The following is a 17,119-nucleotide window of genomic DNA, read 5'->3' as shown; positions in this document are numbered from 1 at the left end:
AGGTGGCTAGCAATGATTTTTCTGAAATGGAGGCACATGGAGCCCTCTCTGTGGGCACACAAGCTGTCACCCAGCTCATGCATGCGCCTCCCTTCGGCCAGCTGATTTTCAGGTCTCTGCTGCGCACAAGGGAGATGCACACGCATGCACAGGGGGCAGGTGTGGTGCGCATACATTGCATTATGGATGTGGGCACAAACGCACGCACATGCCCGCATGCTTTTGGCATGCGAGGACAAAAGGTTAGCCATCACTGGCATAGGGGTTAGGGTTGACTAGAAGACCTTCAAGGTCCCTTCCAACTCTGTTATTCTGTTATTCTGCTTAAGCCAACATTATTATGGACAGTTGTGGTGATGAGAAAGCAGTGCTGTGAATCTGAGCAGAGCAACAGGGCCTAAACATAGATACATTTGGTGTTAGAAAAAACCTGAAGAGATTGTTCCAGTGTAGGCCTCTTCCCCACCCTCAACCCCAGATTTAGAATCCAAAATCTAATTTCTTGTAAACAGCCCTTTCAATTCTTAATTAGAAAGAACCAGAACAATTTGAAAAGCAAATGCAATTAATCTTTAGTCAGAATAGAAATGGTATGCTTAAATTGCCTGTATCTCATTATCTGCATGTAATGTTAGATACAAATTTTTTTTTGGGGGGGGGGGAGGAAACAGGCCATTGATTGGCTTCATTTATATTAGTAATTGAAAATGAATTCAATAATAACAAAAATAATTAACTGTTCAGATTAAAATGTAGAACTGATGAACTTGTGGCTGCAAAGTTTAAATGTACTACAAAGTCTTTGGAAACATGACATCTATTAATTGCAGGCAAAGGAATCCATGGGACGCAGCACTCCTTATGTTACAAACCCACTAACATTTTTGCTGGAACCCAAGGAAAAAGAATGACAGAGACCGGACTGCTCTGCATCTTCCATACCTGCCAAGTTCACCCCAGGTATTCTTAGGCCTGAATGCTAGCAAGGTATGTATTCTGGAAATACCTGTGCAAACCAGGTGCCTATAAGCTAGCTCTACACTGGTGGAGAGGAAAGATCAGAAATAAGATTCTTTGCATTTAATTTGTTCTTTATCAACTGAATGTATATTTGTATATTTGTGACAAAGAGTTTGATTATCATAAAACAGAAAGACATTTTATTCTTCTATTACATTTTTTATGATGTTTTGAAATTTCAACTATTTTTCTTATTTCTCTTTTCAAATTGAAATGTTTAATTCCAAATATATAGCTTTTGCTAAAAAAAAAAGTAACATAAAAATACAATTTTGCTGTAATTGCTCTTTGGTTTTTATAAACCTGATGAAAAAAAGCTATCTTCTGCTTTAAAATATTATTTTTTCAAAATCCACGTTTTTCACCAGGTCTGACAAAACAATCCTCTAACATAATAACTACCTTGAGGAAGTCAATGCAGGACAGATTAGCTCAGATCATTCTTGTGAACAGTTTGGGAAGAGAAATGTGTAGACCAGCCTTCTCTCTTTCCCTGATCTCTTTCCTCTACATAAAAATTACAACTCCTATAAGTTCACACTCAGCACAGCACAGCAGACATGGAGACTCTGTCAAATCTACTAGACGTGTGTGTGTGAATTCTGAAAACACTCAAGGAGTTATGAAATTGTAGGAAGTAAAGAACATGTTCTCGAGAGGAATAGGTGAAATCCTTTAACAAACCTACAAGGGGAGTGGGTGGGAGGGGCATGGTTTAAGTCCAAAACAAGAGAAAGAATGCACAAAAGACTCATGTGGCACTTCTTTAATCCACGTGAGTATTGAGATGGTGCCAAGGGTAAAATTCAGCAGGTTCTGACATGTTCTGGAGAACCGGTAGCGGAAAATTTGAGTAGTCAGAGAACCATCAAATATCACCTCTGGTTGGCCCCAGAGTGGGGTAGGAACAGAGATGTTGCAATATCCTTCCACGGGAGTGGGGAAAGAATGGGGATTTTGCAGTATCCTTCCCATGCCACGCCCACCAGACACGCCCACAGAACTGATAGTGAAAAAAATGAATTTCACCACTGGGTGGTACTGATGGTAAAACACTACGTGTGCAAGATTGATGTCAGGCCCACTATGTAAAGCAAACCAATAAATCAATTCCACACCAAGCTCAGACTATTTATAAATAGTAACAGAATCATGCCTATGGTCATCTTCCTTACTCTCCTCAGAAAGAGCCTCTCAAGTCTCGTTGTGATCATGGCTCTCAGGAGCAGCTCCAGAACAGAACATTTGGGAGTATAGTCTAATTAGTTAGACAATTAAGAATTTCTAGCAATAAAAGTTAGTGATGGTCACACATTTGCAGGCACTGGTAATGAACAGTTATATCAACCTGCCAGTTAGTTAATGTTTAAGGCAGACTAGAGGGCAGGAGGCAATGAGTCCTGGTTTCCTTACTCTAAAAAAGACCACCCAAAAAATAATCATTCTTGGAATGCATACTGCAATTTGTAGGTATGAGGTATAAATACATATGACAGGTAAATCAACTTGATTTAACTAACCCTCCTCTGGTTTCTATCTATACCAGTCATTCGATAAGGGCTGATAATGATATAGTAGCATCTCTGACACTTCAAGAACATTAATAGCTCAAGAGCTATTGAATTATTTTAAGGAGGAATTAGTTTTCAGCACTCAGTACAGAATCACTAGAAGAAAATTTGTTTGCAGCAAGGAAGACACATTTCTACACTGACTGACATAAGTATCATTTGCAATGCAACTGTGATAAAAGAAGCTGTTTCCTTTGGCAGCACATCTTATTGCTGTCAGATTTTCCAAAATGTCAAACCCACATCATCCGAATTATTTGCCAAGGAATGTTTTAAGTTTATTTCCTTGGCAACATTAACTTATGAAATATCTGCAAAATGGGATTATATGATGTAGTACTTTTATTATAGTTATCATTAACTGTTAACATGTGAGAATGGGTTGTTATCTGCTGGCAGAAAAAATGGAAGAAAAAAAAGATCCATTAGGAAAAATTCAATATGTGACTAAGAAACATGTATCTGATCTACAAAATAGGAAATTAAGCTATGTTTAAAATAAGAAATGTAGTAAATCAAGAAATCCTAAAACAGCAACAAGCCTCAACATTTTCTCAAAAAAACACAAATTTAACACTTTGCAATAATCTATTTCTTGGTGGCTTAGTGGCTAAGACACTGAGCTTGTCAATCAGAAAGGTTGGCAGTTCAGCTGTTTGAATCCCTAGTGCCGCGTAACAGAGTGAGCTCCCGTTATGTGTACCAGCTTCTGACAACCTAGCAGTTTGAAAGCATGTAAAAATGCAAGTAGAAAAATAGGGACCACCTTTGGTGGGAAGGTAACAGTGTTCCATGCACCTTCGGCATTTAGTCATGCCAGCCACATGACCACGAAGACGTCTTTGGAAAGCGCTAGCTCTTCAGCTTTTAAAACAGAAATGAGCACTGCCCCCTAGAGGTTGGGAACGACTAGCACATATGTGTGAGGGGAACCTTTACCTTAATAATCTATTTCCAGAAGTTAAGATCTGCCAATTTCTTTTATTTCAAAATGAGAAGTATAATCTGAGATGTAAATGATTTAACGTCTTTCCCACAATTCAGAATAATTGATGGAAATTTCCAGAGTGAAGGGAAATTGACTTAAAGGGAAATAGAGAATACAGTTATTTCAAGAGTTGTAGAAGCTGCTGTTGTTTCTGTTTTAGCTCGTAGACTTTTTATTTATCATGTTCTCTGTGTGCTAAATTTTATTGATTTTTATCTATGAAAGCTATGAAACTACACTGCATACATCAAAAATATCTCAGAAACATCTCGAGATTATTACAACTAAAGCCCTCCAAAACATCTTAAGTAACCAAAGGATCCAGTAACGCAAGAAGAGAAAACAGAAATCACCTACAATATATTAAGTGTAATTCCTTGGGATTCTTAACAGTCACTATATAACAGCCGGACATGCAGAAGCTAGCAGAATGCATCCATCAACATCAATCAATCAGAAGACTGATATAAAAACTCAATGTCACAACATTAATTTTAATTGAGAAACGTGACCTATCCTAGACCAAACTATATTCAAAAAACACCAGGGAATTCCTGGAAACTTGGCATTCAGGCAAACAGACACGTTTACACACAATTCAAAAAATACAATAAAACAGATAAGGAAGCAAAAATGCCAGAACACATTCTCCCTAACAACCCACACTCGGATACGATAGTCATAGGAAATTTCCAAAAGTGATTAAAAAGTGAGGCTTGCAAATGTAGTGTCCTTTTGAAAATTCCACTAGTGGTTGAAAGTAAGGTACCTAACCCTTCCAGTGCTCAAATCTGGGTAAGACCCCTGTCCTGTGGTCTCCTCACAAGGAGCAGCCCTCCAGAGGACATATGGGTGACTGTCCCTCCTCTTATCCACATAGATTCTCAAGAACCAGGGTACCCTGGCACAGGGATGGGTTCCAGCAGTCACTGTTGCCGGTTTGCTCGTGGCCGTGCCACACACATGTGTGCTTGATGTGCGCTGTGTGCACATCCACAGTGCAATAAAAAAATGCTCCGTGCATGCGCAGAGAAGCAAAAAACAAGATGGTGCAGCTATGGTGCCGCTGGAAGAACCGGTTTTGGGAGCATGGCAGGCCTGGTTCGCTGCCAGTTCCAGAGACCCAGGCCGCAAACCATTACTGGTTCGGCCAAACCGGTCCAAACCGGTAGGAACCTACCCACTGACCTGCCACTACTTGGTAAATTACTTTGGTCTTCGCTGCAGTCATTGACTCCAAAGAAAATTTCTACAATGTGGTGGGAAAATAAAGCTGAATAGTTTGTGAATATAAAAGGTTTCCAAACTGTAAGTTGGAACACCCAGATCTATCTGCTGTACGATGTCAAAGACAGATTTCACCTTTAGTTCTCTCTAAATTGAGTAGCAGCAGAGAATAGATAAAAGGCAGAGTCATATATGTCACCAACACTCAACATTGTTATTTGCCTGCAGAAATTCAAAAATTCAAATTGAAAATGAATCATGTCCTAACATCAGAAGTGGAAAAAAAATAGCTGTTTTTAATTTTATTGAAATATGCACAATAAATCTATGGCACTATCAATCAGCAGCTTTTGCAGATTACCTCAGTGAATGGTTCAATTCCTCGGGTTTTTGCAGGAGGTGGTGTCAAACTAATTTTCCGGGGGGATTTGGCTCCATTTTCCATGCGCTTGCTCACAGCTGAAGTAGGAAGACCAGTAATATATTGTAAGGGGCAGATGACTGATTAGTAAACTAAATAAACATACACAACACCAATACAAATGTGCCTTTCATGAATAAATCTCAAAAGTAGAATGGGCTGTTCCCCCAAGTTGTTGGAGTAAGATTTGAATATCAATAATTCAGCAACAGTTGTTTTTTTTTTTAATATAGAAAAAATGTGGATGGATACTGCACTACAGGCACTCTAAAATGGAAATGATTAGTTTCCCTCAGCCAATCACACATCCTCTCTCACAAAGATAATGGCTTAGGCTTTCAAAGAAAATTGTAATGCAAAATGGCGCCATATTAATCCAAAATTAAACTATACTCTTGCTTTGGAATGTTTGGATACGTCAGAGTTAGGAACATAACATCTGTACATATAATCAGTTATATGATACCAATAGAAGGTAATCAGAAACCTCCATTTAATTTTAAAAAAACACCTCAAAAAGCCAGAAGTCACAATACAGCCAAATCTAAAGGTCTCTGTATTCCATGAGGCTTTGTAGGACTCCAGATAATCTTTTTTTTTCCCCAGTTGTATTCTTGGCTTCTGTGACATTGCATAAAGAGAAGTGCAAGGAAAAAGGCAGAAGAATCACCAGAAAACTATTGGATCAACAAAAAGAATTAATATATTTAACATTTAGCCTCCAAAATGTATAGATTTTCTGTATGCTGTGAAGCAATTTCACTTCAACTCAAATTCTGCACAGGCCTGTCCTATAATTGAACTAGTGTATCATTCTCCACTTGTCCCCTTGAATTAATAAGTGTGATAAATTAATAGACCATTGGATAAATAAAAGGTTGTGATTTCTCCTGTGAAAAATAGAATAAGAGCAAACAAAAATAAACTAAAGACAAAGCACCTCAAAAAGAACTATAAAATGGGTCCCAAACATTGGGAAACACCCAATATAACTGACAATCTATCAGCGAAATTCAGCTGATTCACCTCTTTTCTGGACTACTGTAGAAACTACCCTTGAAGAGGGCTCGTGGCATCCAGAAGATTTCTGAGAAGCTGCGGAGTGAAACTAAACAACATGAGCATAATGTTGGCTAAGGATCTTCTTTCTTCACTGGATGTTGTTAGAGACTGCCTACATTTGAACCAAAATAGAGTTCCGATGTAATTCCAAGGGCTGCTTTTTAACTTTCAGTTTCTTTATGGAAAGAAAGCCTCTCTCATAGTGGGCCTTTTGTCTAGTCTTCTTGAGAAACATTTTGGAATTTTGGCTGACATTCAGTGACAGGGTTTCATGGATAGAGTCCACTGAGTTCATGGACTCGGACAGAGCCTAGTTATGCTGGCCAATCTTGGAAGGAAGGATGCCCTCCCTCGCCTTGCAGCTCCAGAGATCTTCAAATTTCCAAAGCAAATTTTCAGAGAAAAGGAGAAGACAAAAATCTGCTGACATGATACAGGATTTCACCCACTGTTGCAAATGGGTTTGCTCTATAGCAATAGCAATTAGACTTATATACCGCTTCATAGGGCTTTCAGCGCTCTCTAAGCGGTTAACAGAGTCAGCATATGCCCCCATAGTCTGGGTCCTCATTTCACCCACCTCGGAAGGATGGAAGGATGGGTCAACCTTGAGCCGGTGAGATTTGAAACCGCCGAACTGCAGATAGCAGTCAGCTGAAGTGTCCGCAGTACTGCACTCTAACCACTGCGCCACCTCGGCTCTAGTGAACAGTTTGCATGGGAGTTGTGGAATATAATGGGTGATTGTAAAATTATAAAGTAATATCTAAGAAATCCATCAATTTAAGAAGTATTTATCCATGTTTCAGGTATCACACCAAAATAATAGCACAATTTTAAGCAGGAAATAGAGAATACTATATTCGGCAAAAAAGGCAACGACCCAGTAGAAATTAGGTGAGGATTTGAATAAAAGACGTGTTCTTCAAACAGCAACTGAATGGATACATGTGTCTAGTTTAAAAAGCTGAAATCTGTTTAAATAAAACTCATTTTTATCAACTGTTCTACTAATAAGTTTATTTTAAGGGAACAAAATAAGGGAAATTGCTTTTTCACAACATATAAATATACTGAAAATAATGTCAGGCAAGGGAAGTACTTGAATTAATTTAAGTACATCCTTTTTAAATTGGAATGGTATATACAAGTCAATATGAGAACAAACTTTTAAAAAACAGCCTATAATGTCATCTGATCATTTACCGTATTTTTCAGAGTATAAGACACACTCCCCCTCCCCCCAAAAGAGGGTAAAAATCTAAGTACATCTTATACTCTGAATGTAGCCACCTGGTATAGCAGATGCTGCACAGGAGGCATAAGGCAAGGTGGTTCGCCCCTCGACCTCCTGTATTTCCAGACAACCTAGGCGGAGGGAGGTCGGCTTCTGTTCATGGCCTGGGAGACAGATATGGTCAGGAGGAATGCATGCCCCATTTTTGCAATCGGGAGATAAAAGAGTGTTTCAGGCGACGGGTGGTTCCAGGCTGCAGGGATCGCAGCGCGGCCTGGAACCACCCGTCACCTGAAACTTTTTCCTTCCTGATTGCAAAGTGCGTTCTTCCTGGCCAGATCCGTCACGTTCCCAGCAAGCCTCTGCGCCTTTGCTGCCTCAGTCATTTGCTGATTCTGCATGCTCCATTTTTGGACAAGGGAGGAAAAAGAGCACACCCTTCTCCACCTTCTCTTTCTTCCTGGCCAGATCTGTGTCCCAGGCCAGGAGCAGAAGCCGACCGCCCTCCACCTGGGTTGTCTGGAAAATGGGGAGACTGAGCAGCGGCTTGCCTTACACCTCTCACGCAGCGCCCGCTTCACCTGCCCCTTCTCAGGTTGTTCCAGATGGTCAAGATCATTGTGCTGCCACCCAAAAACACTGTTACCACTATGTCTGCCGTCTGGAACCACCCAAGAAGGGGCAGGTCAAGCAGGAACTGCAGAGATCACGGTGACTGGAAAGGAGAGACGTTTCGCTTTTGGGACTCCTGCGGCTCCCGGGAGGGTGGTGGCTCCTCACATTGCTGGGGAGTGAAGTCATCATGGCCATTGTCTCCCCTGAGCTGCCCACCAAGTCTCTGAGGCACCTGTCGCTTGCAGAAGGAGAGCGTCTGAGAAACTGGGAACGAAAGCCGCGCTTGGAACCTGCTGAAAACCGCTGCCCAAAAAACAGCTTTCTTTCCCAGTTACTCAGAGGCTTTGGTTTAAGGTGCTTTACGCCACCCCCTCCTCCTATTGCAAACGAGAGGTATCTCAGAGACACTAGATTTCTCGGATGCTAGATTGGGAAGTTTAAAACTTGGAATGGGTTACAATCAAGCTTGATTTAAAGTCTTTGGCTCCTGAGAAAAGCCTTCATGGAGAGCAGATTGGTCCTCTTCCCTTCCTGCACCTCCCCCCAATCTCCCCAGATCTGTCATGCAGCAAAGAGATACGGGCACAATAGCAGCAATAGTAATAAGCACTACATGACAGATCCAGGTGGATTGGGGAGGGGGGGATACAGGAAGGCTTTTCTCAGGACACTAGATCTCCATTTTCTCTCTGGTTAAGGTATTGGCATCGTCTGGATCTTGGGTAGTAGAAGAACTGCGGGATAGAAATAAAACTTTGGAATATGGGAGCACCAGGTTGGGAGTCTCCCTGGAGCCTGGCACCTGCTTTTGCCCTGAGACTAAGGAAACAGGGTTGCAAAGAGGGCTGTGAACAAGCTTGGTTCAAGGAAGCAGCCTTGCCGGGTCATTTTCTTTGGGCTTCCCTTTTGCCCCTCAGGCACCACCGCAAGGAACCAATAATCCAAATGGATTCTCGCCCAATGGGCCATTCCCAGTTGAGCGCAGCAGCAGCCATTTAGCAGTCCATACACATCTTTCCTCATCGCTGAAGAGAAGAAGCGAGCCGACTGCCGCTCCTTGGTCAAAGCAGCTCCGCATCACTGCTGGTCAGAGGGAAGGGGGGAGGGAAATAAAGCGCAGAGAGGAATGTTTAGGCCTGTCCTGCCATGGGAAAGGTAGAGAAAAACAGATTTGAGAGTGATAAAAACCTTACCCTTTAGGAAGACCGAGCCCATCTGGAGTTTCGGAAAGCCCACAGCACATTATAGCAGCCTCCCCACCGCCTTTCCCCATGGGCTTTGCAATCACAGCACAATCTCCCCCCACACGCGAGTGGAAATCATCCTGTGACAGCAATTTAGGGAACCTGTCTTTAACAACCTCCCCTTTTTCCAGGCTGAGCCTTCCAGGTCCAGATGGTCGAGGACATTCAGGTTCTAGGTTCCTTTTTAGCTGCAGCTCAGGATGGGGCAGTTTTTCACCTCCCAAACCCCCACACATTGCAATTTTGCCCTCCCCGCCCCCAGCATTTTGCAGGCCTGCCAAACTCTCTGCACACCCAGTTTCTCACAAAAGATGGAGGGTTCAGAGGATTAGGAGGCCTGCAGAGTGCTCCTGGGGACCAGAGAGGGCAAAAACCTTTTTTTAAATTTACCTCTTCAAAATCTTGGTGCATCTTATACTCCAGTGCATCTTATAGTCCAAAAATACAGTACATTTATTAGCTTAGTTAGATAGCTTTGCCAGAACCATGTTTGGACAAGAGGAGAACATGTAATTAGTACATGCAAAAGTTTGTAAAACAACTTTTGCATTAAAGCATCTTACCCAAACTGAGAACCAACTTCCAGAAATTTAATGAGATCTCATTGTAACATGGTGCTCATATTGAAACAGAATTATTTTTTTTACATAGGAGAGAAATAAAAAACCAGCAAACTATTAATTGCTGCATTTTACATTAACTGTTACCATAAGAACAGCAGAGCATGAAATAAGATCACAGCTGAAGCTCATTGTTGTTGTATATATCAAAGTACTTGCATATATAACATAATGGAGCCTTATGTTCACAGAATCTTACCTGACAAAGCGTCTGCTGTCTGTTTTTGCACCAAGTACGTTACTGGTTTAACCTTTGTGACACTGGGTTTGGCTTCTTTCCTTTCTAAGAATTCTCTCTGATACAAAACCATATTCTTGACATTACCTTGAATAGGAAAAAGCAATACTAAGTGACATTCACAGCTAACAATTTGTTTTATGTGCCTATATTATTAAGAGAAAATAAGATGGGTAACTAAACAGGAGTTATGCTGACAACTTTGTGATATCAATCCAAAGACTTTACTGAACAGGAAACAGATGTTCTTCTATACTTTTTCTATACTTTTAACAATTCTCCTATGTAGGACAGAAATGTCGAGATCAAAATAACCATTCTGTAAATCTCTTAGTTTCTTAGGAAGTCTTTAAAGAAAGCTGGATAATAGCTGATGATGATTTTACTTCAGTTGATCTGGATGAAGATCTAGCTAACTTTAATAAAGTAACTTTAAACTTATCAATATAGGACCATAATCGCGAACCTATGGCATGTGTGTCACAGGTGGCACGCTGAGCCATTTCTTAGGGAACGCAAGGTGTTGCCCTGTCAGCTCCAGCACACATGCATGTGCTGGCCAGCTGATTTCTACCTTCATTTTAGGCTGCTTTTCTGCTCCGGAAGCTTCTGGAGGGCGAAAAACAACCCAATGTGCAAATCGGAAGTTTGGGAGCAGAGAGAAAAGCTCCTACAGGCAACCTGGAAGTCCATTCCTGAATTTCCAGGTTGCCTGTAGGGCCATTTTTCACTTTCCGGATGCTTTAGGCGGCTTCCTGAAGCCTCCGGAGGGCAAAAAATGGCCCAACGCAAAAACAGGAAGTCAGAAAATGCCTCTAGAGGGCAGGGGAAGCCATTTCTGCTCTCCCCAGGCTCCTAGAAAGCCTCAGGAGCCTGGGGAGGGCACAAAACAGACGCACTGGGCTCACTGGAAGTCGCAAAACAGGCCATTTCTGGCCTCTGAAGAGCCTCCGGGGGGGGGTGTCCTCAGGTTCCTAGAAAGCCGTGCGCACATGCGCGGGGCAGATGGGGGGGCTGTCACGTGCACATGCACAGGGGGCACGGCATGGGGGGGCATTGTTATGGGGTGTGCACGCAAACACATGCAATAGCACACTCGCTCGTGCTTTTGGCACCCGAGGCAAAAAAGGTTCGTCATCACCACTATAGGAGAACTGTGTTTATGGTGGCAAAATAGTCTGGTTGCACCTTTTCCAACTAAAAAAATTCCATTAAAAGGCATAACACTTATCAGTTTCTCCCAGTCAGGGATATATAACTGAAGAATATAGTGAAATCAAAAATGTTAATTATATATATGACCAGAGATTGACTCAAGAGTAGCGATGTCTTCAACACACTTACCATCAAATTCTCCATGATCTGATAATAGTAGGTTACTCCTTAGTTTACAAAACCTGGCTTTTGAACAAACCTTTTCCTTGAGATCCCATAACCTTAATTTTATGCTGTGTTCTCTTAGCTTTATTAGAAACTCGTTAGTAACATTAATTTCAATGCTGTGGTTCCATGAAATCCATATCTGGTCATTTTCAAGCCAGGGTTTCACTACCTATTTTAAAAAGAAAATACTACTGAAACAATACATTATCAACAATATTTTCCAGGTCACAATTAAAGAATATGCTTTTAAAGCACTAGAAAGACAAATCAGTGAACGATTAAACATGTTTTCTCCCCTCTGCCCATCAGCTGAAAGTCATAAAATTATGATACACATGTATAATCTTATTAAAAGTAATAACGGCCGAAACCTTTTAAGCTCAATCCAAATGCATTCAGTGTGATCAAACTTTAAATTTAGGCAGATTTCCCTAACAGTGTAAGCAAACTCAATACAAACAGAGCAACATTTTATAGCAGGCCAACTTATTAGTACATCAAGGCTGTTACTAACTACTCTGGCTGGCAGTAGCTCTCCTATATAGTACTAGAAGATTCTTTTTAGTTTCAGAAGCCAAGGGTTGAACCCATGACTTCAATGTTCAAATGATGTTCTCTCTTCACTGAGTAGTCCAAAAAATGAAATATAAGCTGGATATTATAGAGAATCCCGTTTGCCTGATGTACAATTAGTCCTCAATTTATGACCACAATTGAGCCCAAAATCTATGTTGCTAAACAAGACAGAGTTTTGCCCCATTTTATTAACTTTCTTAAGTGAATCACTGCCATTGCCTAAGTTAGTGACATGGTTGTTAAGTGAATTGGCTTCCCCACTGAGTTTGCTTAACAGAAGGTTGCAAAAGGTGATCACTCGACCCTAGGCACTGCAACTGTCATAAATACATGTCAGTTGCCAAGCATCTGAATTTCAATCATGTGGGCGGGGATGCCATTACAGTCTTAAGTGTGAAAAATGGTCAGAAGTCACTTTTTTCAGTGCCATTGTAACTTTGAATGGTCACTAAATGAACTGTTGTAAGTAGTGGACTTCAACTCCCAGAATTCCTCCTCTCGCTCTTCATCTTGATGATGTGTGGACATCATCAAGATGAAGAGGGGGGAGGGAGTTGGAATCAGTTCTAAACAGCATTGCAGATTTGTGGAACCTCTTCTATAGAAGAGGTTAGAACTGGCAGGAACCCACCCCTGCCGTATGGTCATGCTGGTTGCTTTTTTTTTAAGGCAACTCAAAAGCTGTAGTTGACTTAACATCCCAAATGCAAAAATAAAAAATCAGATAGCAATAGCCCTTAGACTTATATACTACTTCATAGTGCAGCCCTCTGTAAGTGGTTTACAGAGTCAGCATATAGTCCCCACCAATCTGAGTCCTCATTTTACCAACCTTGGAAGGATGGAAAGCTAAGTCAACCTTGAGCCAGTTAGGATCAAACTTCTGGCAGTTGGCAGAATTAGCCTGCAATACTGCATTGTAACCACTGTGCCACCATGGCTCTTCAGTTGGTGCTACAAAATGCTCCATGTTAATGTAAGGTTGGGGTGCTCCTTATATAATGTACATCCTTTAATGTAGGAACATAGAAGAACTCTCCCCCAGATCTTAATGTTCAGGCAGGAACTTACTAAGGACAACCGTTTAAGTACTAAATACATGTACAAGTACATGTATTTATGACGGTTGCAGTGCCTAGGGTCGAGTGATCACCTTTTGCAACCTTCTGTTAAGCAACAGTTAAGTACTGTTAAGTACTAAACCTTTGACTGAAACACAATTGGACTACCTTTGCAATGTATCCTTATATTATAAAGCTTCCTCATTCTCTACAATATACTTATTCATCTAGTCTTCTTGAAGAAAAATATTGTTAGAAAACATAGCAGGCAGAAGTCTATCTGGTCTTGCCAGTAGGTAAAGGTAAATTAAGACATCATTAAAAATATGTAAGAGTTAACAAGTGATGACCATTATAGATACTGTTTTTTTGTTCCTTGCGTCACTAAATTTCTAGAGTAAAATTATTTGAAATATAGACTTCACCCATCATGTGTACTTATTCAACTTTAGCACCCATGGAAATATCACTAAATAAAACTACTGGATCAAAGCATACCTGCTGTGATGTTGAAACCCCACAATAGGTGTCTAGCATACCACGATGCATGAGCACAGAAAATAAAATTAATGTCATCCATCCTTGGTTTCGTACATTATTATTGTCATTCATTCCCCAGAATCTTATCTGCACTTACTGAAATATTCAGCGTGGATGGCTTTTTAAATTTGCTTCTGTCGTCGTCTTTGGAGTTCCTGGCTAACAAATGACAACAGAAATAGAAAGGAAAAGAGGACAAAAAACAAAAACAAAACACAAGACTACCAGTAATGAAAATACAAAATACTTTTTCATTCTATACATTTCAGAAGTCTCTGATCTATTAATATGCTATTGATGCTTATTTTCTAATATTTTAAATCAAATTTAAAATATTCTGCAATTTAAATTTTAAAATTTAAAATGCTCTGGACCAAACAAGACTTCAATGGATAATTAGAACTGCAGAAAAAACAATTGCTACCAACCTGCCTTCCATTGAGGACCTATATACTGCACAAGTCAAAAGGAGGTTGTGAAAATAACTACAGACCCCTCACATCCTGGACATAAATTGTTTCAACTTCTTACCCTCAGAACAACGCTACAAGGCACTGCAAACCAAGACCAACTAAACACAAGGACAATTTTTTCCTGAATTGCCATCACTCTGCTACAACAACTAATTCCCACAACATTATATTATCTTCTGACTGTATTACTATTATTATTCTTTTCCTTCCTGGTACCTATCTCTTCCCACTTATGACTGTAACCATGTTGCTTTTATCTTCAAAATTTATATATTTGTTTCCTAGTATAAATTGATTGCGTAGTAAGTATGACTATCACTAAGTGTTGTATCTTATGATTCTTGATGAATGTATTCTATTTTATTTTTCTTTATGTACACTGAGCATATGCACAGGACAACTTCCTTGTGTGTCCAATCAAATAAAGAATTGGCCAATAAAGAATTCTATCTAGTCTACTATTATAATTATTAAAATAACACTATGTGATTTTATAGCACTTTAATTAGAACCATTGATTCTAAAAAATTTGACTGGGCAAACAAGTTGTTAAAATTCTCAGGAACTACATGTATCACCCCAACACGGTATCAACTTACAATTCTCCTTTGCCAACAACCTTCTATTTTGTCATCCAAGCTCAATTACAATATGTGTGCCTAATACACTAAGTCAATTTAACTGGTAAGGTTTTCAGGCATGTAATGTAGATTGCAAATAAATGTTACAGTTAAGACTGTAACTGACTTAGTCATAATCAGGAGTAGAAATGAGAGTTTGTATTTGGCTCACTTAGTTCAGTGTGCCTTCTGAAAGTAAACTATCCATAGCCACTACCTTTTCAAGGGCAATACTGAAGTGTGACTTGTGTATTTCCATCTAATATTGGGACATCTATGAACAGGATAGGATTTGCATTATGATACCACTACATACATGTTATTTTTTTCATCATCCAATAGAAGCAGATAGAATTGATTCCTCTGGAGTGATAATGTGGAATTGTAGAAGCAGCAATAAAACACAGAGTTTTTTTTTTTATCTGCCTTCAAAATATTGGTCCAGTTTGAGGGTGATGGTTCGTTCTCGGAGCTTGTGAGTTGGTTTCCGAACGTTTCATTACCAGGCTAGGTAACATCTTTAGCTGAGTTTAGACTCCCAAATTGTAAGTCGAGGACTACCTATATGAAATAAGCTCCAAGTCATTTAGTGATGTTCATTTGTCTGGGGCCAAGATGTAAATGCGGTTCTAGAGCCTGATGCAGAATGTAGAGAGGTTGCAGAAGATGCCATGGTCGTTCCTGTCTCATCTCTATTAAGAGTATCACTGCGTTCTGGGTCACCAATGACAGGATAAGAATAATTCATGTCTTCAGCACTTTATCTGATGGATCCCTTGGAAAGCACTGTAAAATACCGAAAGGCATACAGATGTCCTTCCAACACAGTGCCACCAACCATCATCCTGTCAGTTCTGTTGGAATCTGAAGAATTCCTGTCCCACTCTCAGAAGCAGGTCAAAAGAAGGGCATCCTCATCTTATTGAAAACTTACCAAAAATCTACAGATGCAAGCCCCATTCTTCCTATAGTAATTTAGCCAATCTCCCATGGTGATTTTCTATAGAGGACATTGTGCTAAGTAGATCATCTAGGTAGGATAAAACACGACTTTCTGCCCTCTGGGTTTCTTAAATGGTTCACAAGCCCATTTTTACCTTAGTTGCTGTGTGAGGTGGGAAGTGGGTGCTTTGAATTGAAACCAAATTCTCTTGAATGTAAACAAGAAGAATCTGCATGGGTTTCTGATTAAGCAGCCTCTGACAAATTTATCCAACCTAGGAAAGTTATCTACTTTAATTTCTTCATTCTAAAAGTTCAACATTTATTGAATTTACTCCATTCTGGTATTGAGAATGATTTTCTAATGTCCAGTTTTCTTTGATATAGACCTCATTGTGTCAAGCTTTAATCCTATCTCCTTTGTCATATTCTTCCTAATTATCTGGTAGAACACCTAACACAAAGGTAAGAAAACATAGTGGTCTAATTTAGCTTTCCAGTTACTGAATTTCATTTCTCCAATATTTAACAAGATTGGCGATATAATATAAAACTGCAATGCAGTACTTCCAAACATCTGGAATGTATTAGATTATTAAGTAATAGCAAAAAATAAATAAATACTGGTAGTTTATCTTTTTTTTACCTTAGATTCTGTATCCAGAAATAATTTAGCCACTGGACCAAACAATACCAAATCTAATTTTCGAGGTTCAATATCATCTGGTAGAAGAAAATACTCCATATGATAAAAACGATGCATTTTTGGAATATATCCTTCTTTTGCTTTAGATCCAGATCTCTGTATGTCTGCTTTAGAGGCCTGCCCAGGTTTATTTACTGACAATAATAAATAAAATAGAAAACGAAATAGGGAGAGTGAAAGTGAGTGTTGTTGTTACAATGGCTTTGGTCTATTAAGAATCTCCAAGATTGGCATTTTACATACAAAAGTATAATCTTAACATATTTACTTTGGCCTAACTGAATATATGAATTAATCTGTGTAACTTATATTCCAAAATGAAAATAAAATAATAATTATTTGTCTCATAACTTTAATTCAATGTTTGTAAATTTATCCATACATACTAGATAAATACCAAAAGATGTTAAACAAACATCAGTCTCCATTCATCCTTCCAAACAACAATCTGTACCAATATTAGATGCTGAACGGGCAGCTCAACCGTCATTCCACTTTTTTCCCAGAAATAGCTATAGAATTCCTAGGATGTGCGGCATTAGGTATAAATATAGATATAGATGACACTTATTTCC

General features: G+C 39.7%; 1 protein-coding gene across 1 annotated transcript in view; it reads right to left on the bottom strand.

The window, feature by feature from the left end:
* CFAP92 (cilia and flagella associated protein 92) overlaps positions 1-16,601 on the bottom strand; it is a 42,566-nt gene extending 25,965 nt beyond the window's left edge. The window contains exons 1-3 of the mRNA XM_032239088.1: positions 16,485-16,601; positions 11,588-11,795; positions 10,205-10,330 (exon numbers count right to left, since the gene is read on the bottom strand). Coding sequence (XP_032094979.1) covers positions 10,205-10,330; positions 11,588-11,795; positions 16,485-16,601 — 451 coding nt within the window. The remainder of the gene's footprint in view (positions 1-10,204; positions 10,331-11,587; positions 11,796-16,484) is intronic.
* Positions 16,602-17,119: the final 518 nt, after the last annotated feature.

This window comes from Thamnophis elegans, chromosome 2 (genome assembly GCF_009769535.1).
Source record: "Thamnophis elegans isolate rThaEle1 chromosome 2, rThaEle1.pri, whole genome shotgun sequence".
Classification (NCBI taxonomy): Eukaryota; Metazoa; Chordata; class Lepidosauria; order Squamata; family Colubridae; genus Thamnophis; species Thamnophis elegans.
Note: the sequence above shows the minus strand (reverse complement) of the source record. Positions and strands in the feature narration are given on the sequence as shown.